The sequence below is a fragment of the Anser cygnoides genome, chromosome 1 (assembly GCF_040182565.1).
Source record: "Anser cygnoides isolate HZ-2024a breed goose chromosome 1, Taihu_goose_T2T_genome, whole genome shotgun sequence".
Lineage (NCBI taxonomy): Eukaryota > Metazoa > Chordata > Aves > Anseriformes > Anatidae > Anser > Anser cygnoides.
The window spans coordinates 137,793,318-137,813,455 of record NC_089873.1 but is presented as its reverse complement, the minus strand read 5'-3'; the positions used below and the strand labels follow the sequence as shown (position 1 = coordinate 137,813,455).

The 20,138-nt window shown below is 39.2% G+C and overlaps 1 protein-coding gene across 1 annotated transcript; it reads right to left on the bottom strand.

Annotated features, from left to right (window-relative positions):
* Window positions 1-1,838: 1,838 nt before the first annotated feature.
* Window positions 1,839-17,608, bottom strand: LOC106035756 (arylsulfatase D-like). The gene is made up of 11 exons (XM_013180804.3): window positions 16,428-17,608; window positions 13,417-13,482; window positions 11,222-11,371; window positions 9,804-9,925; window positions 8,735-8,857; window positions 6,828-7,251; window positions 5,774-5,910; window positions 5,426-5,560; window positions 3,725-3,887; window positions 2,885-3,006; window positions 1,839-2,416 (listed from the first exon to the last, which is right to left on the bottom strand). The coding sequence occupies exons 2-11, from the start codon at window positions 13,461-13,463 to the stop codon at window positions 2,274-2,276; spliced, it is 1,566 nt and encodes a 521-aa protein (XP_013036258.3). The 5' UTR covers window positions 13,464-13,482; window positions 16,428-17,608; the 3' UTR covers window positions 1,839-2,273.
* Window positions 17,609-20,138: the final 2,530 nt, after the last annotated feature.

The following is a 20,138-nucleotide window of genomic DNA, read 5'->3' as shown; positions in this document are numbered from 1 at the left end:
TTTCAGTTTTCTAGACTGTTTCCATTGTTCTGACCATGTGATCACTACTGAAGATGTGCCCATGCTGCTGCTGGCATGTCTTTAAAACAACAAGGAAATAATAATAATAATAATAATAATAAACGCTTTGAATTTTTCCCTAGTAATAGAACTATGCCTGGAAGTGGAGGCTGCTCGTACAGCCCTTACATCCTATTACTCGCCACTATGTTAGTGACCCAAAGCAAAGGTAACACCTATGATAACTTATTGTCTCCAACAGAATTAATTTTTAAACCAAGATCGTTTATTAGGAGAAGAAAAAAAAAAAAAAAAAAAAGGTTTGTAACAATGAAGCAGAAAGGGGATTATGTTTCTTTGCATTCCCAGCCCTGCAGTATTTCCTCCTTTCCAGCTGTTTTTAAACTACACCAAAGTACAGGAATTTGTTGTTTCCTCACTACTCAGTACTACTGGTGAATTCTCTGCCAGCAAAAACATTTGAGTTTTTGTGTGCTTTATACTGCCTCTCTGTTTCTCACGTCTCAGTACTACAAGGAGACACTGACATTGATATATTCTCTTATAACTCTGACAAGTTTTCAGAGTGAACTTACTGTACTGAAGAAGCTAAATATTGAAATGACACAAACAGAAATCTTTTTTTTATTATTATTATTTTTTCTTAATGTAATGCTTATGAAAAAACACTGAGATGATAAGAAAACTGTTAAGCAATTAAACCGGCTGAGCAAGTAAAATGCTTGCAGGGGCTGTCATAGGAGAATAAAAAAATCCCTACAAACATTCACTTTCCATTTACTCACTTCAAAGCTCAATTTCTCTACAGAGTTTTAGCAGCATCCTTATGATAGACTCTGACTTCATCTACATACTGCAAAGAACGGTCAAAAATACAGTTTAAAAGCACTAAAGTGCTTTAGTTAAAGCACTAAAATCTCTACAATTTCACTGCAAACTTCAGTGCAAACAAACTTACATGCCTCCTTAGAAAGTCTAGCTAGGATCACATCACTAGTGGGTTTTTTTGTTTGCTTGTTTTGTTTTTTGTTTTAACTAGTATTGGCATGATCCATTTTTACAAGTTACAGTTTGTAAACATAAGTATACTGCTGCCAAATATTCTTAAGCACTAATTCCAATATAACTCTCAAATGAACCGTGTTTTGCTAACTGACTTTGAAACAGTGCAGGCTATTTATCCAAAACATTTTAATTGGCATCTTTTATTCAATAAAACTGCTGTTTGCCAAGTTAGTATGCACCAAGACCTCCTTCTGTAGAGCAAAATGCTTCTCTCTCTTTTGTCAGTATTGCAGAGTTATACCGGACTTCAGTGTTGGGTACTTTCTACTATCTGTGATATGTGTTATCGTCACTCACCTAAAGCTGCAGATCTATTCAAAAAGTTATTTACAGCTTCAAAAAGTGCTATTCAAAGTTCTAGTTCTATACAAGTTCTATTCTATTCTTCTACTCAAGAAGTTATTTACAGCTTGGGGAGCATCCTCCACAAACTCACAATTGTTCAACGTCTCAACAATATTCTTGGAAAGATAACAGAAAAATACAGGAAGCTATAATGACTCAAACTGCTATGTTGGATAAGTATGATTTATAGACCACAGGGCACAACAGCAAACATGTAGTGTTTGTAAGTCCAATATTTCTTACTGTATGCCTGCTCAACACTATACACTAGGCTCTCTGCAGAGTTCTCCAATTGTCTTCGTTGAGCAGGCATAAATTTGACAGAGTTTAGTCATATACCTCTACAGTTGTCTCTTACACGCAAATTTGAAAACAAAAAATGAACAACAAAAAAAAACAACACAGTATCCATCTGTTCAATTCCTTTACCACAAAAGACAGGATTTCCTTAGACTTCTGGCTAGTGGTGAAGAATAAAGAAGAAAATCTCTACTCAACATTACTTCTCTTTATTTTCAGCCACTTTGGTTGCCAGACAGTGGAAAGACCTGATTATTTTCTGAAGGTTTGTTCAGCAGAGGACTTAGTGCCTTAGGACATGTTAACAATCACTCATCTCACAAATTTTGTGTGCTGTCACCTTCCTTATCACACCAACAGAATGGGAACGTCCCACAGCACGGCTGCAGCCACGGCTTCCAGACGACGTTGTATAGGGAGAGCTGCTCCGGTACTGGAGTCAGTGTCCTGCGGTGTTCTTCTATGGCTCTCCCAATCCGCTCTATCACAGTGTCAAAGAGGGGCTCGGTGTCAGCTGACAGAGGTTTGGCTTCAGAAGGGTCTCACGAGAGGTCAAACAGCAATGGAGGCTCATGATGGGTCACGCCTTCCCCAAAACACGGGCAAATTCCTTTTCCATAGCAAGCCCCAGCCCCGAGTGGATGAAAGACTGGGGTCACATAATGAGCCTTCCAGATGGCTCCACCTGGCAGGAAAGAAAACTTATGGCACGACTATAAGACAATGGAGGAAAATGGAAAGTGTCTTCAAGTTAGTGTCTTCAGGGAGTATGACTATTTACTACAGATACCTCTTCTCATTTGTGGCTCTCCCATCACCACAAACCAGATCCTCTGCACTGAGAATGACTTTGAAGATGGAAAACACTAGAAATATGAAGACAACAACATCCATCTTCCAGTGTAGTAGTAGACAGCCTCTATTCCCACCCCACTTCCTATAATACATTTCCTTTATTACAAATCTCTCTTTGCTGTAAGACACCTCCAGCTAGCTAGAAGTACTGGTATATCATGCATAACAATTTCAAGAATCTCAGATATCAGTACAGATAAACACCTATCATATAATAAACCTGTCAATTTGCAAAGCAGCCAACAGGAGGAGAAACCTCATATTCTGTAGTTAACATGGAACAAATGTTTACACTTACTGTCCTTTTGGTGCCACCGCACTGCATGCAGGTAGGACCCACAATAGTGAAACAGGAACTCATGCTCTGACCTTTGAGTTCTTCCTTGCAGTAAAGGCATCAAGTTTCGTCCATCGATCACCCTAACGTAATGGGGAGAAATGTACTTAGGTGGGGACAAGCCTGACAGTATGAACTGTATACTTATTAGTGATTTTGCATTAGCTACACTGGTGCTAGAGACAGCTTACAGAATAATTTGTTCATAGATTTAGAGCAGCCAGAAGATTGTCAAGCCAGTATTTTAAATACCTAGATTTTAATTAATTTAGTTAGTTAGTTTTAAAATAGCTGGGTCAACTCATTCCATTTAGCAATATTTAAACACCATTTAGAGTTTGGTCTACTCGAAAAATATCCTTTATTCAGAAAATCAATACTGATCTCATAATTGTTTACATATAGCACATTTCAAAGGAGCTTTTAGAAATCTGTTGGACAAGAATGGATTTAATCATTTTAGGAGGAATCTAAAGTGGGATTTGTGTCCATAACAGAGGTCTGTCAGTACCAGAAGAACCTCAGCCACCAATTCTTTCATGAGAGATGCCGAACCTGTTTTTGAAAGAAGCACCTGGTCTTTTGCAGGAGCAACTCCTCTGGCCACATGCATACCTGTGGGAGTATTTGGGGGGATTTGTTCTCTCATTTAAAATTTTAGACTAGGCTTGAGACTAAGGGAATACTTGTGGGATCTCCAAGGATGACAAAAAAAAACCAAAAACATAAACAAAAACACAACACTAATTATTTAGTAGTTAGCTCTCCTACGAATTTCTCTTGTTGAAAACATCTCCACACCTGTCCTGTGGCAATATTCCTCCAGCCAGATGAACAACTGTGGGATAAATATCCATCAGACTTGTAGGTTCATCGACAACTGTGCCTGCAGGTAACACTCCTGGCCATCTGAATACTCCTGGCACACGAATCCCTCCTTCCCAGCCTCCCATGCCTTTTCCACCTGCAGTAAAATTAATCAACATATGGCACTTCAGAGGGAAACTCATGAGGAAGAACTCACAGAGGAAGTACTCACAAGACTGAAGAAATATTTGATATTCTGTTTAAACCTACACAAGACTTAAGAGTTAGTATCCTACTTTAATCAATAGCTGTAAAAAAAATCTTATTTTTGTAGCCATGGATTCCCTTCAAAATCTGTGTCCTTAACACTTACATTTCCATATGCCTTATACATATTTTACATTTTTGAAATTGAGATTTGGACCTGACTCTCCCGATGCTTAATGCAACATCTCTGAACATCTGAGAAGCAAAAAATCGGAACCTATAAAATCAAGCCATATACACATTACTTAAAATGGCAGGAAAACACCTTTCTCCAACTTGCTACCAGCATCAACTAACCTAATAAAACATTCTGATGCTCAATACATATTAAGACAATATTTAACTAACTCTGAAAGCAGAAATCTGTTTTAATTAAGATATTCAATATGGCAAAAACACTGCCTTTGCTAGATCCCATCAGGGTTATGCATCAGTCTTATTATCCATAAAAACAAATAATTTATCAAGCAAAGACAGGAAATATGGAGTGAGATAGAAGATCTGTGTACTAGTTGAAAGCCCTTCTCTTTCATAAAAGCCAAAAACTCCATTGCTCAGCAGCAAAGCATCCATCACATGGAAGCCAAAATTTCATATCTTTGACCTTGTCTGTGTCCTGTGGAGAGGTTCAAGAAGGTTTTGAATTGGAAGAAACCTGTTTTGTGAAAATAAACACATCAGAAGTTTGGACAAGAAGTAGATGATTCACTGCTGGTAACAGAGCCTACACCCTGAGCTTTCCTTCCCCCAGTGCATGCTCTCACCTATTAATGACAGGACAGGTGATCTGATTACACAGGGCTGCTGGGGTAGGTGGGAGAATATGCAAAGAATGCATATCCTTTTGGCTTGAAAATGCTACCGCACTGCTGAGCAGGTTGAAGCATTATTCACAGCACAAAGATTAGAAGGTAGAGAGTGAGGTCTTTGTAGACCACCAAAGTCATTCAGATCTTACACTAATCACCGATTTTGCATAGAGTATAAAAGCATAGAGGGACTACATGGTTGCTGCAAGTCATAGCACAATGTGCCCTTACCCTATTTCATAACAATTAGGTGAGTAGCAATGATTTCTGGAAGATAATGAGAAAAGAAACAAGCAAATCAGGAACAGTCCTATTGGAGGTGGCAAGGGGGAGAGGAGAGAGATGAAGGGAACTATCACATTTTTTTCAGTGACTTTCATTTGAGAACACTGAATAGTTTACAGGTATCAAACTATACAATCCCTTTATCAAGGAGATGTGTAATAACACTTGCACTTTACTGAAAGAAAAGGTAACTTTAAGATTAAATTACCTCTGAATGTCACCTGTATTTCAAGCTAGAAAACAATATAACTCACTCCAGCCTTGACAGCTGCAGACAGGCAAATTCATTGTTTCTGTTTCTAACCTAGATGTAAGGCCATAATGAATTTTCTACCTTTATAAATACCATTCCAGCCACCTAGCTGGGCAGAGCCATCCTGAGCTTCCAAGTGTCCTCCATGATCAGAGGCAAAGTATATGAACGTATGGTTTTCCAAACCTTCCTTGTCAAGTGAATCCAGAATTTTGCCTTAAAATTAAGAAGAGCAACAGCAAGTTTCCTATTAAGCAATTAGAAAGATCACCCCACATTTATAATGTTTCAGTAATAACCTTTTGCAATGCACTACGAGAAGTCTTTAACAGCTTAAATTGCTGTGGATATTTTGGTTTTATTAATTCTCCTGCTTTAAAATACACAGGCATATGTATCTGAAACAAATCCTTCATCAAGAATACTTACCCACCATCCAGTCCATTTCTTCTACATTGTCTCCATATAAACCATGATGGCTTTTCCCAAGAAATTTTGCTGTGGTGAAGAGAGGGGTGTGAACATGTAGAAAGGAAACAAAGAGAAGGAATGGTCCATACCTGTTTCTTTAAAAACAACAGAAAATGAACATAATTTTTGATGTACATTTGTAATATTTTGAGTTTTCGTATTCATCCATGCACAGACACAATGGGTCTATACTGTACCCACACATACTGAACCTCATTGATCATAGTTAATTATTGTTTTCTTGCATAAAATGAAGGCAAGAAGGATCATTTCCAGCCAGATTATTTCAAATTCCAATGTGTAAACAGGCATAGCATTTACACAGTGCTTAAATGAATCAGTTGCCTGGCTCTGATGCCTCTTTAATTAAATGCAAATGGATACAGTTTTATATTTACTTTAAGATTTGTATGGCTTTTCTAAGATGGCCTTTTATACTTGTCAGTACATTTGTTTTCACATATTTTAAGAAAAGAATAGTTATTCTCCTTTTTTTCCAGAACGACATTTGGCACACTGAATTGTTTATCAACAGCTGTGCAGGCCAAAGAGGAACTTGAAGCTAGTAAATGAATGATCTTACCCAGTTTCCTTTTCAAGTGTCTGAATGACATGAAAATGGAATTCAAGTGTTTTCAGATTTTCACAAGATTTTGTGCATCATGCACCTTTTATCTGTGTGTTTTATAAGGATTACGAGAAAAAGCAAAAATGAGGCTTGTAGAGTGAAATGTAAAAATTAGCTGGGTAATCTTGGAGTGAATTAACTATGTACAGATTACAGTGTATGGTGAGATGGTCATGTGTGATTTGGTGAAAAGTCTTCTCATTTGCTGTTACTTCCAAAGTGGGCAGTTGCAATTAAAATTTAAGTCGTTTGGGTTTTTTAATAGGGAACTTGGATGTGAGTTTCAAACTTATCAAGATACAGCTATAGTTATTGCGGGAAAAAAATAATATTCCATGAGCCCAGAGTATTCTCCCACTTTTAAAGAAAACTAAAATCATTTACCTTTTGATAAATGACACTGCCTCTTTCAGCATAAGGGAAGCAGTCCTCTCTAATCTCATCGGCTGCTCAGTGACATCATGGTTTCTCATCAGGATACAATTCCAGTGCTGCACAAAGCCATAACTAGAGTACCATGAAATGAAGAAAAGGCAGCCCACCAAAGTAAAACAGGCAATTATCTTCCAGCGGATAGAAATCAAACCAGTCAGTTTTCCAGTGGTAAGAGTGATCACAGCAATGATAATTATCTGACTGTAAAGCCAAAGCTTAGCTTGAAGGGCTACATCCAGCTCCGGAGGTTTGTTTTCTTGACAATTGTTTAGAAGTGTGAAAGGCATGCCATAAAAGTAGTCAAACCCATGATTTAGAGGATGGTGACAATGATCATTGAAGGATTCACAGTTTACACCTTGATGCCACTTTCCTGAAAGTTTTAAAGCATGACAGAAATTAGAACACTCAAACAACTTTGGACAACTCAAAAGGAGCCCAAGGTAGCATTGTAAGCATCTGCCTGGGGATTAGGTGAGTCACTCCCTCTTTCAGGAGAGTATTGAGGTGCATAAGGATGCACGGAGAAATCGGTGCTTGATCAGGTGAATGTTGTATCATGATGTGCAATCCCCAAATGGTCATGCAATAAACAGGGAAATCTGAAGGGTGGTCAGCTACTAAAGTGATGAGGGTCACATAGGGATGGGATTTTAATCACCTTTTAATGAGGATCAGGGGATTATGGTACTCCAAATCACCATCTGCTTTATTACATTTGCTTCCCAACTTTCAAATGCTTTACTTGCAACTTCATTTTAATATCATGTTACAAATTTACTAGAAGATCCAGTAAACTTTTTGCCTACATTACCAAACATTTTGATCACCGGACTCAGGAAGATGATTTCCCAGGCATTATCTCTACTCAACATGAAGAGGAGAAAAAGCTACATGCCAACCTTTCACACTGTCCTTGCCCAGTCTCCCTAACAGAGCAAGCAGACAAAAGCTGTTTCCTGCTTAGAAAACTGCTGGATCAAACCACCCTGATGTTTGCTGGGTTACAGGATTGCCAAGTAATTTATAGACTCAGCCAGAAAGATTCACTTCATTAGTTTGTGATTCAATACAGCCATATTTATTTCCAGAACTTGGAGATGACTACATTTGGCACAGCTGAACCCCTTCACTTTAAGGGACACAGTGCTTACCCTACCTATTAATTCATGCTAAGGCATCCATTGCAGAAGTTTCTATCACTTGAGCAGTAGTAAAAGCAGAATAGAAGTGAAAAGAGACACTTAGCCAGTCCATTTTTGAGTATTTGGCAAAAGAATGATGAAACTTGAAACTGTTGAAGTCTGATCAAAGTCACAGAGAGGAAAGTGCTCCAGGGCAGTGTTTCTCTGACATCTTTGCATCTTGGCTTCATCTGAGGGAACTGCTACAGTACCATGACTCTTTGGGACCTCACAATCTCACCTGTGAGACCATCTGCTCTGTGGGTACAAGCTTTATTTCTTTCTTTCCCTATCCTCTTTGGTTTATTTGCCTCTTGACCCATAAAGGCAGGTGAAATACTTAAAGACTGTTTTATTTGGAACAATCTCTATGTTAACAAAACTCTCTCAGTGGACCAACCATTGAAAAGTCTTAGGCCAAGTAAAATAAATTCTCACCCATTATAATTATGAGACAGTTTTAATCCTTCCTGTTTCCCATACCTTGTACAGGCATTTGTATTTTCTTAAAACTCTTTACACCACAGTATTTTTAGTTTTGCAAATAAAAGTTGTTTTCTCTCCTCAATCTTTTGGAGAGTACTTGTGGACCATTTAGGGCAATTACAATCCCTAAATTCCCTTCATGTAACCAGGTCATCCTTCAGACTCATGCTAAAATTTTTCACGTACCTATCAGCCCAGTGGTATAGCCTTGTTGCTGTAGAAGCCTGGCAAAAGTTGTTTCATTTGCAGGGAGCCCTCCTGATCCAGCATTCCACTGCAGTGCTCGGTACCGATTGCTGGAAGCCATCCCTGATGGAAATAGTTAGGTCAGTCCTGCCAGCCTCCCGCACTCTGCTTGCTGGGCTGCTCCTCTCGGCCCCCAGATCAGGTGCTTAACCTGAAGACAGCAGAGTGCCTCACTCTGCCAAGCATATCTTGAAGGCAGTCACATCACATTATCAATAGTGTGCCTAAGTGCTTCAGATAGTCAAGAGTTATCCGTCAAAACAAATACTGCTTGGCACCAGATTTACCATCAAGCTAAGAATTAATCAATAGGGACATTATATAGCAGGTTTTATTTTCTGCCTTTCTGAGTAACTGTGCTAATTTAGTCTCTCTGCTCTTAGTCTAAAATGACAGATAACAGTTGCATTTCCCTGTCTTGGGGATGTCATGCAATGTTAAGTGATATACAGTTTACCCAACATACAGATTTTGCATGTAGGTCTCCTAAACTAAGCATATAATTTTGCTGTATGTTTCCTAGTGAAAGAAAGATATCTATGAATTCCTCCAAAAGGTGCCTTAGGTACGTGAGGAGTGGATCCAACACTCCATTTTCACTGGAGTTTTGTGACTTTCTGCACTATTTTGGCTACGAACTTTCTCACTTCTCTTGGGAGCCCTGTTTCAACCCCTCACCTCTAACCACCACCATCAAGACGACTTCCAACAGTTTGCCCCAGGTTTTATTGTAGTAAAGAAATGACAGACATTACTGTTAGCATTTCTCCATATATATCTATTTTTATCATATAGTGTTCCTGAATCCTACAAAGTAAGGCTAAAGGTGTCTCAGCTGGTGAGGCAGTGGTTCCCATTCAGAAGTCACATATATAAAGTTATAGCCACTGGCAATGTACTTTCCAACTCAGGGTGAGGAAGTAGCTGAATTCTCCTCTGTTCCTTCTTATTGGTTATTGTAGTACCTCAGCACTGTACATAGAAATTTGAAATTCAAAATGGGCCCAACCTGATCTGATGGGGTATCTGCCAGTGAGAAATGCTGCTCTGCTGGGAGTGCAGAGTGGAGCTGCGGCAATGTGCTGAGTAAGCTTCACTCCTCCTCTTGCCAGGTGGTCAATGTTTGGGGTCCTAAAACAGAGTTTCAATTTCAATAGAAGCAAAGTAACCCAAACCTTATTTTAATACATTTCCAAGAAGAACTGAAGCTTTTCAGCATTTCCTCAAAAAGTTATTTTCTGTATGCTGCAGGACTAGTATAGTAACAAAACTTGATACAGTGGGTGAATTAGGCTGTAGCCACTGGAGAATCCATTTTGGGACATAGCCATAGAGTACATTTGGCAACACTGAAAAGAAATCTGGGCTTTGCTGGTAATGTTTAGTTTGAAAATAAAACTGGAAAGATTTATCTAAGGAGGGTTATATTTTTATATTCAAATACTTCCTGCAAGTTGCTTTTGTCAGCCCATTTGGACCCTGAATTTCAGAGTTAATTAAGCCAGAGAGTCTCCCAGAGTATCTAGAGTTATTGGAACCAAGTTTTCCTGTTCCATACTTTTAAACACTGTACTTATTTCATAATACAGTGGTGCATCTTTGCATGTAACTTTACTTTCAACTAATATTTTAATATTTTATATTCTAACATTTCACATGTAACTTTATGTGCTTACATTTTTATGGGAGCCTAGCTCTCCCACATAAATGGACTACAACACCACCAAAGAGGTCTCCTGACTATTTCACCACCAGCAAAAGAGGACTATGGTCTTCCAGAAGCCTATTCCTCTGCACAACCCCACCACCATCATCTGAGGGAGATGAGCACAGAGCCTGCCAGCAAAAGGTTGTACACCATTCAGATGGCATGAGCTGAGGCTTATAAGACATGCTCCCAATGCCCATTCACTTCTGCTTTGCCTTTAAGTTTTGAAGGAATGTAATCACCGGTTTTGAAGGAACTTAACCATGCAATGACTCATTTGTGTCAGCCCACAGGAGTCTAGACTGGGGTGTATTGGAGGAGACAGCAAGCAAGTGGACAAGGGATTCTGGAAAAACAGTGGGTGGACAGAGGAAGGCTTAACTATGTATAAAATGGAAAGAAATTCATGAACAAGAACGACAGAAAACCTTATTACCAAAACAGGTGATGGGAGAGTTAGCACATTGGGGAGTGGGGGAGAAATTCTCAGAAAGAACTTTAAAAAGATCAAAATGAAAATATGATTTTTTTTTTGTTCACTGTACATTGTTTACTTAGGCCTCAATCCGTGTGCATGCATACAACAAGGACTTAAATGCACAAATTCCTGAATTACCAGTGCCTTGACTTAAGAATGTTTCTTATTTTATCATTAGGTTTAATTACCCAAGATATTCTATGCTATATATTGTATTGACTTTAATTTTTTTTTTTTTTACCTTATGGTATTGTTCCCATAACATCCCACATCTCCGATGCCAAGATCGTCAGCCAGAAATAAAACTATGTTGGGTTTAGAGTCCATAGCTGTAGTCAAGCCAAATGTGTTCCAGAGTAAGCATGAAGACAGTGCCAATAGAAGGCATCTCCTGTAATGCAGCAAAGTAACTTTTAACATATGGGACTTGTAAGACTGGGACAGTGCTGGGAGTCCCTCTGGCAGCAGATCTGCAATATGATAAACAAAACAGTGGGAAACTCCATTTTCCAGCCTTACTTTCAGTGGGAAGCAGAAGGGTAGAGTTTTATGGGTTTCACTTCTTCCATCACTACCACCTAGGTCACTCGAGTCAGAGTGGCTGCAGGAGCTTTTCTACTGGCATTCCAAGATGCCAGCATCCCCATACCAGACAATTATATTTAATATCTGGCAAAAAGAGAATTTACATTTTTACACATGCATACCAGACTTATATAAATATGCCTAGAATATTTGAAACTACATAATCTTCCAACTAAGTACTGCTAGATCAACAATCTTAAGACCTAGTCCTGGACTGATTTTTAACTTGCACACTGTCATTGCAATACATGCTAATTTTGATGGACACAGGGCAGCTTAGTCTCTTGCACAGACTGAGAAATCTCCTGCAAATCATTCCAGGATTTGCAATTTTGGTGTGACGATCTTATATAGAAAAACATATTTTTCAATAAACAAGCAACCATCACCTCTAACAGGTAAACACAACACACAGGATTTTCTGTAAACAGACAAGACTGAGCACTCCTAGTCGTAAATAAGTAACCAGCTGGTTACTACAGTAATTTAATCATCCAGGAGCAAAGTTCTAGCTGTGTTTTGTACACTCTAGTACTTTGTTAAAACAGTGATTTACAGAATTGTGATGAGACGTTGCTTTAGAAACAGCATTGGTATTTTCAATTTCTATACTTGGATTAATTATTTTAAGCAAAGGAAAATTTCCTATTTGTCAATGCACCATTCCATAAGAGTTTCAGAGCATTGTACTGGTATAATAAATCCTTCCAGAATGCTAATACATTCAGTTAGAGGTGCAGGGGGACGGTCCCTAGAGAACCCTGTAAATAAGCAGCCTCTGACAGCCAATTGCTGTCACTCGGGCATTCTTCCTTCCATGCTGAGGACAAGAGTAGTCCTTCCCGTCTCCGTCTGTTACATAAAAGAGAAAAAGAAAGCAAATGATGAAATCCACTTTTAATTACGTTTGCAGCAGCATCCTAGCATTTTGTTTTCTCATGGCGTTAAGTGCTGGGTATTTGCTGACCCCAGCGGTAACCCTGCTTGTGGATTTAGATAGGGTCAAGGACGAATTCCATCCCAGGTAACCTACTGCTTATAGTTGCAAGTCCATATCCTAATGTGTCAGGTAGCATGAACTTACATTATAAAATAACCATGCTTGGAAATTAAAGTGACCATCTTTTAATACTTGGAAGAAGATTGTAAGAATGTTTTGTTACTAAACTCTCATAAAACTCAAAAGCAATAAAGCTGAAATAAAGAACAATACAAAACATACACACATATAAACCTTTTCAGAACTACCTACAGAACTACCCATTAGATTCTGGAAATTATGATATTAAAGGCATAGCCAGAGAACTCCACTTTGGGAGAGAGATCTTGTTTAAAACATAAAGACATATTATTACAAAGTGATTTTACAATGTCAGTTTAATGAATTAGGTAAGTGCAAACCATTAGGAAAACACAGGCTGCTATTTATATATTTTTATTCACAAGACTTAATATGGATTTACACCATAGATGATCAACTATACATTTTTACTGACAATGACCTTTCAAGTACAGGTTAGAAGCCATTGGCACAGGCAACCAGATGTTGGAAAAGCTACTGAGCTGTTAAATTTTGGCTCCTGTACTCACCTTAGAACAGTCAAGGAGGAATAAAAAAAAAGTTGGGGGGGGGGGAGGAGAGAGAGAACATTAATGACATGATTTTTAATGGAGTTGAATTTCCTACACAGAGGTTAGGAAGGGAACAAATACAAAGCAAAGCATCAGGAAAAATGATTAATTTGAACTCTGGGTTGCTTGGGAAAAAAAGGTGGGCCAATCAAAAAATACGATTTTAATTCTGCCAAGTACAAACAAATACATGCAGGAGGGAGCCAGAAATCTGTTCACCTGAATAGAACAGCAGCAATGGCTGTGTAAGGTAGGGCTGCAATCATCTCCTGGTACGCAACGATCCTGAAAATAAGTGCACAAATTGAGTATAGTCACTACTGTGATGTTAGAGAAAAGCAAACACCACCAAAACAAAACAAAAAAAAACCCTCAGTCAATCTGAGACAAAAAGACAATTATGTCTTTTTACAAGAGAGGTACTAGTGAGGTGATTTTACCTTGAAGACATGGCACTGATGGGAATCACACTGTTGTTTTGTTTTGTTTTTTGATCAAAAGGTCAAAACTAAGTTTAAAAACTGGAAAGGGGGCAGAAAACAACAAATAAAGAATTCAAGAGTGGGGAAAGATGTTTTATATTGAATGAGAAAAAGAGCTTAGTTAAGATCAAAACAGTAGAAGATTAATTAGTGCATAAATTCATGGGGTCAAAACACAAGTCTTAGCTCATCAGTTTTGCTGAGACTGAGACAGTTTTTGGAAGGAGAAGCATAAAAATGCATGCCTGTTTTCTGCAAGCAAGGTAATTTATTGTTCAATCATGCTTCCAAGCACAGTGCAATATGATCAAGACTGAGTGCCTAAAGTGGAAGAAAGTATTGTAAAGAAACAAGTTATGGGGCTCCACAGAAGGACAATCAGCTGAAATTTAATAGTAAACATTATCAGAGCAACAAACATATTTGTGTGCCCACGAACCAGCATCTAGTTGTTGGCATTACAGATAAACTGCATAACATATTCCTAAATAGCCATAAGACTGCTCTACATTTTACAGGCATCTAAAAGAGGTCAATTAAAGCCAATTTTAACACTCTCACCTAAAGGGTTCAAATAACCTGAAGAAAATGGCTCTGCACTTGAGGAAGTTTCTTCAAATTTTTCCTTTCTTTTTTTCAATTGCAATATTGCTGTTAGCTCTCGCCCCAATATAGCTCCCCAATACATAAATTCTTCTAGCCAGTGTAATACCAAAATAATCTTGAAATAATAAATCTATAGATTGCTTAGTCTTTGCATGGACAAAGGAAACTCTGAAGGTACTAAGTTACTCTCAACAGAAGTCTCCCAGGCAAAGAATGACTAGAAGTAACGGCAGATTCCCCAGACTCGAATAGAGCTGACAAACTGTAAGACTACTTGCTATTGGCTTGAACATAATCAGTGGTATTACTAGTTAATTTCAGCTGAAAAGTTCTCAAATGGCATTGTGAACTAAAAACTTTATTTCTCCATTTACAGAAGTATGCACCATCAGTTATTCAGCCTAGTATCTCCACATAAAATTTCATGAGACTCTGTAGTAAATCACACTAAACATTTCTGCAAAATGAGCCATGAGCAACAGGAACAGGCCAGCCCAACTCTGCGTGGACATATCTCGCTCAGTTAAACATTTTTAATTGTCTGTAGGCCTTATCTAGAAATTACTCTCTTCTGAAAGTGGTATTACACATGACTGCCCCACCACTTCTTTCTCCAAATTTATCAACCAATAGCAAAGTCTTAATTGATACAATACAATTCGTTCAACCTGCCAGCAATGCTGCAAAGCCTGCAGCTAAACAGTCACTTTAAGAGATTTAACAAAATAAGATTTTGCTTGGTTTATTAAGTGGCTGAATCAGGTGGACCTAACTCAAATGGATTTGTAACAACTCCAAATAGGTTTATAAAGCTTTTTCTAGGCACTTTGTCATGCAGAGCTGTTTTCTTCAGCTTTGCTTTACAGCAAGCAAGCTGCAAGCTTGAAATTGCAAGAAAATCAGCCCCTTCCTCACCCACTGCAGCTTGACTCCTGGCAGTTTCCCCCCATCCTATGAATATTTCACATATTGAATACATTCCCAGATTACAGTCTATTCTTCTTTGAGTCTTATGGAGAAGAAAAAAGACACGCCTCCATTTCAAAAACATCTGCCCATGACCAAAATACTAATTTAGCAAAGCCAGTCATGTCTCTCATATCTCATCTCCCTCATCCCCAGAAGACTGGCCACACCACCATGCGTTCAGGCAATCCATCAGAGTTGAAAGAATCAACTCCTTCTTAAAGATGCTAGGAGATGTACAGATGTAAAATGTCAGTTATGTGAAAAGTCAGTCATCAGACACAGCAAAACAACTGGTTTTATTTCTAAATTTTGTTTTTCTACTTTGGATACTGAAATGAATAATTTTCTAATTGAAGCAAAAGAAAAACAATCAAAAAACCACCAAAAATTAAAAACCCAACCAAACAACAACAAAACACCCTTTGCCACCTGTTTAAATATATCAGAAATGAATTATAAATATTAGGACAAACTTTTCCAAATAATGTGTAGAGGTACGCTGCTGCTTAGCTGTTAGCTGAGAATAAATGCTTGTTTTCTCTCTTCTGTAAATACATACTGCAAAACAGGTTAATCACATTCAACAATATATTAGAATGCAATTAAAAGTGCTAACTGCAGCATGCCCTATGGCTCCTGAAGAAACACATGCCATGTGCAACATGCTGTTCCACCTTTCCCCCTCTTCTTCGCACAGCTTCCAGGCAGCCAGATGCTCAGGGAGGGGTGTGGGCAATGAGCTGGGAGCTGGTATGAGCACAGTCAGTACTTGCAGCTGGTGGTTTTTTTGTATCATAGTTTAGATTTAATACTGCTACCATCAGTACTTGCTATCTGTCACCATGGTTATAGCACTGTATTACCACTTGGTGTTTTGCATTGCCACTCACCCAAACTCTCCAAGCAACCAACCGGTGTTTTTTAATCAAGGACGAGCCCTGATGCTAGAGGAGCCACGGACATTGCATGGAAGCAACCTGGAGGCGAACTGTGTTTGCTGTTCACCACTGCAAGGCCCCAGCAATTCTCCAAAGATGATAAGGAAAGCAGAATACCTGCCATTCACCACCAAATCCTCCCAGAACTGGAGTTGGGTGTGAAGGGTTACAAAGAGAAGGAAAACAGAGACCATTAATTACGGAGCACCCCCCTCGTCCCCCCAACCCCACTCACACGTTGTTTTGGCTATTGGAGTGCCGGAGAGGCCCTGCCAGGCCCGGGGAGCGCCAGCCCCAGCTTGCTGGGAAGGGCGCCAGCGGCCTGCAAGGGGAGGAGGGAAAAGTCCGTCCTGGGGGAAACACGAAGGCTGTTTTATTTTTTTCCCCCTCATTAGCAGCTCAGTTTATACTAACTTCATGCTCACTCTGTTGCATGAGCTTTGCTCTCGCTCTCCTCTTCCTCTCAAGCTTTCTGGTCTTTGTAAAGAGAGGTTTTTCAAAAGCACTGCTAGTACTTGTTTCAGAGTAATCGGTGGGTGCTAACTTCCTTCAAAATTACTGTGCAAAGCTTTTCATCCCACTTACCATAAGGTGAGGACTTCTCTGCTCATTCCCTATGACAAATGCTGACCAAATAGTAACTGTTTTAAAGTAAAAACTCTCACAGCCAAGGCCAGTAGAAAGAGCTTTAGTGGTAACTGAGTGGAAGATCATTAAATCACAAGCAGTGGGGCTACCGGCTGCCCTGTGTTGTGTGGAGAATCACCCTACAGATGGAAGCAGGGCAGCCATGGCTAATGCAGAGGGCAAGCAAGCCAGCCCAGACACAGTCAGTCACTGCAGTGTCATGTTGGTGTGTGCATTGCAATTCCAGCCTCTGTAATGCCTGGTTGTATCCTTGTAGCTCCTCTGTCTGTGGGTTCTCTCCTTTGCCAGTGTTAATACTTGCATGGTTGCATAGCTTGGCTTGTCATGCAACTTCAGAGGTCACTGGGAACACAAGACCCCTCTTTTTACAGAATGTGTGTTTATGGAGGTTTAAAAACAGGGTACAAAAGTCTCATTCTATAATGCACTGAATTATAGCTCCAGAGGGCTGGAGCACCTCTCCTACAAAGACAGGCTGAGGTTGTTGTTCAGCCTGGAAAACTGAAGGCTCCAGGGAGACCTTGTAGCAGCCTTCTAGTACCTACCGGGGGCCTACAAGAAAGCTGAGGAGGGACTCTGTCAGGGAATGGAGCGATAGGACAAAGAATAATGGTTTTAAACTAAAAGAGGGTAGATTTAGATATTAGGAAGAAATTCTTTACTCTGAGGGTGGTGAGGTACTGGCACAGGTTGCCCAGAGAAGCTGTGGTTGCCCCATCCCTGGAAGTGTTCAAGATCAGGCTGGATGGGGCTTTGGGCAACCTGGTCTAGTGGGAGATGTCCCTGCCCATGGCAGGGGGGTTGGAAAAAGATGGTCTTTAAGGTCCTTTCCAACCCAAACCATTCTATGATTCTATGAATAATGTACTTTTATTCAACCAGAGATAGGAAAGAGGGTAGAGGTTCTTGGTGTAGACGTCTTATTGGGAATCCTAAAATGCTCAGAGGCCAAAATAAATATTAATATAAAATATCCCTGCAATGTGGAGAAAAGAAAAACAAACAAACAATATAGACCTTGATAAGTAGACCTTGATGAAACCAACATCTGGAAGAGATTCATAGTGTCCCTACTGGGTACAGTACATAAGTCTTGAGGGGTGCATTTGGGACTTAAATGTTTATATGCATATTGCAATAGCAATTGCATTATTTTCTTCAAGAACCAAGAACTTCAGCCCAAAGAAGTAATTGATGGGAATAGCTGTAGCTCATGGAGTGGGACAAAGAAAGGAGAGTGTGAAAGCAAGGAAGGAGTAGGAGCCTTCAGCATAAATAAGATTTGTTTTTGGCCCCTTTACTCTATTTCAGGTCTGACCACACCATTCCTGTCTCTGAATGACAGTTCCCACCTGCAGAAATCCCACTGTCAGCAGCCAGAAATTTTCTGCCACCTAGTTTCTCCAACTGTCTGCCATAATCAGAAGGAGGGAAAGGTAATATGGCATTTTTTAAAAACCCTCCTTGTCAACAGCATCTTTAGTTTGGCCTACAGAGAAAGACTGAAAACTGGTGGCTTACTGATCATTCATTTCTCAGACATTCAAACAGAGAAGAAAGGTGCCTCAGAAACAAAAGTATATTTGCAGGGAAATACACTTTAACTTTCGATAGATGATGCTGCCTCCCTCAAGATAAGAAATGAAGTCCTTTCCATTAGCACCGGTTGTGCTGTAATTTCATGGGCTCTCATCATAACCCTGTTCCTGTGCTTTACAAATCAATAATAAGCAGTAAGTGGCAGAGAACAAACCCAACAATGCAGATGATGGTTTGCCAGATGATACCAAGCCAGTAAGTTTTCCTAAGGCAAAAGTGAATATAATGAGTCCAGTCATCTGATTATAAAACCAGAGCTTCACTCTGAACACTCTCATCAATCATGGAGGTTAAGTCATCTGACAGTTCTTTACTAAGCTGAAAGGCATTCCGTAAAAATAACCAAACGCATCATTTGAAGGGTGATGACAGTGGTCATTGTGGATTTTACAGTAAGCACCTTGGTGGTGGCTTCCTGAAAGTACACATATTTTTAAATGTTAAGAAACAATATTTAAAAATTAGCTTCCTCACTTAGAGTCTGCTAGCCTTTAGCTTTTCTTTTCCTTGATAAAGTTCTATCAAAATTGGAGGCTGTCTGCATGGCCCCCTAATGTAGGTCACACAAGAAGGAGATGCAAACCACAATCTCATACAGAATAGCTCTGGTCCTTTTTGAATTCTGCCAGCTTTGAGAAATAGAAAAAATAACCTGTAGTAATCAAAGGATTACATACCACTCATGTCTTACCCTCACTGTTTAGAAGGAGATTATGAAATTTCATGGAAAGAAGAAACTGAGGTAACTAATCTGTAAATAGTTTATTAATCTTAGCAATGATTAATAAGAAATAAATAGACTGCCTAATGGGTATGCTGACTGTTTAAAAAATATTTTCCAAACTTGAAGAAAGTCAACCCTGTAGCTATCTCATGTGTTTGAATTTTGGAAGTATCCCAGTCTTCTGCTGAGGTTAGTAAAACTCTTCATACGAAAAAAAAGTCCTGTGAAGAATAGACAAAAGAACATTGAAGTACTGATAAGGAAACAATAATTGAAGACAAATCCTGAAAAACATGACAGAAGTCTTTCCTCTTTATATCACATTACTAGTAATTTACTTATGGATTAAACATTTATTATTATTATTATTATTTTTTGTAACAATGCTTAGTTACAAGCTGATGTGACACTGAATAGAAATTATGTGGCAATGTTGTATGCACTTCAGTATTGTGGTACAGACAGATGCCATGTGATTTTTTTTTCATATAATTCTGATTTTGACATTTCCAGGTACTGCCATTCATTTCTTGCCCTTGAGATGCTATTTGACAGAAGTTGTCAGTCAAGCTTGAGATAATCATAGAATAATGAAGGTTGGAAAGACCTCCAAGATCATCTAGTCCAGCCATCCCCCCTACCACCCATATCACCCACTAAACCATGTCCCTAAGTGCAGACATCGCAGGTACTAACTTGTATATTCAGGAACAAAAATATTACTCCATGGGGCCAGACAGATTCTCAAAATGTTGCATTGTGATCTCCATAGAATAGCACATCCTGAAATATTGAAAACTGTGTATGATCTTGCAGGTGATTTCTTGCTGAAGTCAAGTTGCACCGGAGGCCTTGCTCAGGCAGGTAGTCACCAGCGTACTGGCTACACCTGAGGCCTTGCTCATGTGGATAGTGACTACAATATTGGCTCAAGCTGTGTGCTGGAGAAACTGACAGATAGACATCTTGCTCAGC

Excerpts from the sequence above, each read along its gene's own strand:
- LOC106035756 (XM_013180804.3), bottom strand. The coding sequence starts at position 13,463 with ATGATTGCAGCCCTACCTTACACAGCCATTGCTGCTGTTCTATTCAG. Across the intron at positions 8,858-9,803 it reads CAGATACCCCATCAGATCAG|GGATGGCTTCCAGCAATCGG; the intron begins GTTGGGCCCATT and ends TATTTCCATCAG. Across the intron at positions 3,888-5,425 it reads CTGGAATGGTATTTATAAAG|GTGGAAAAGGCATGGGAGGC; the intron begins GTAGAAAATTCA and ends ATTTTACTGCAG.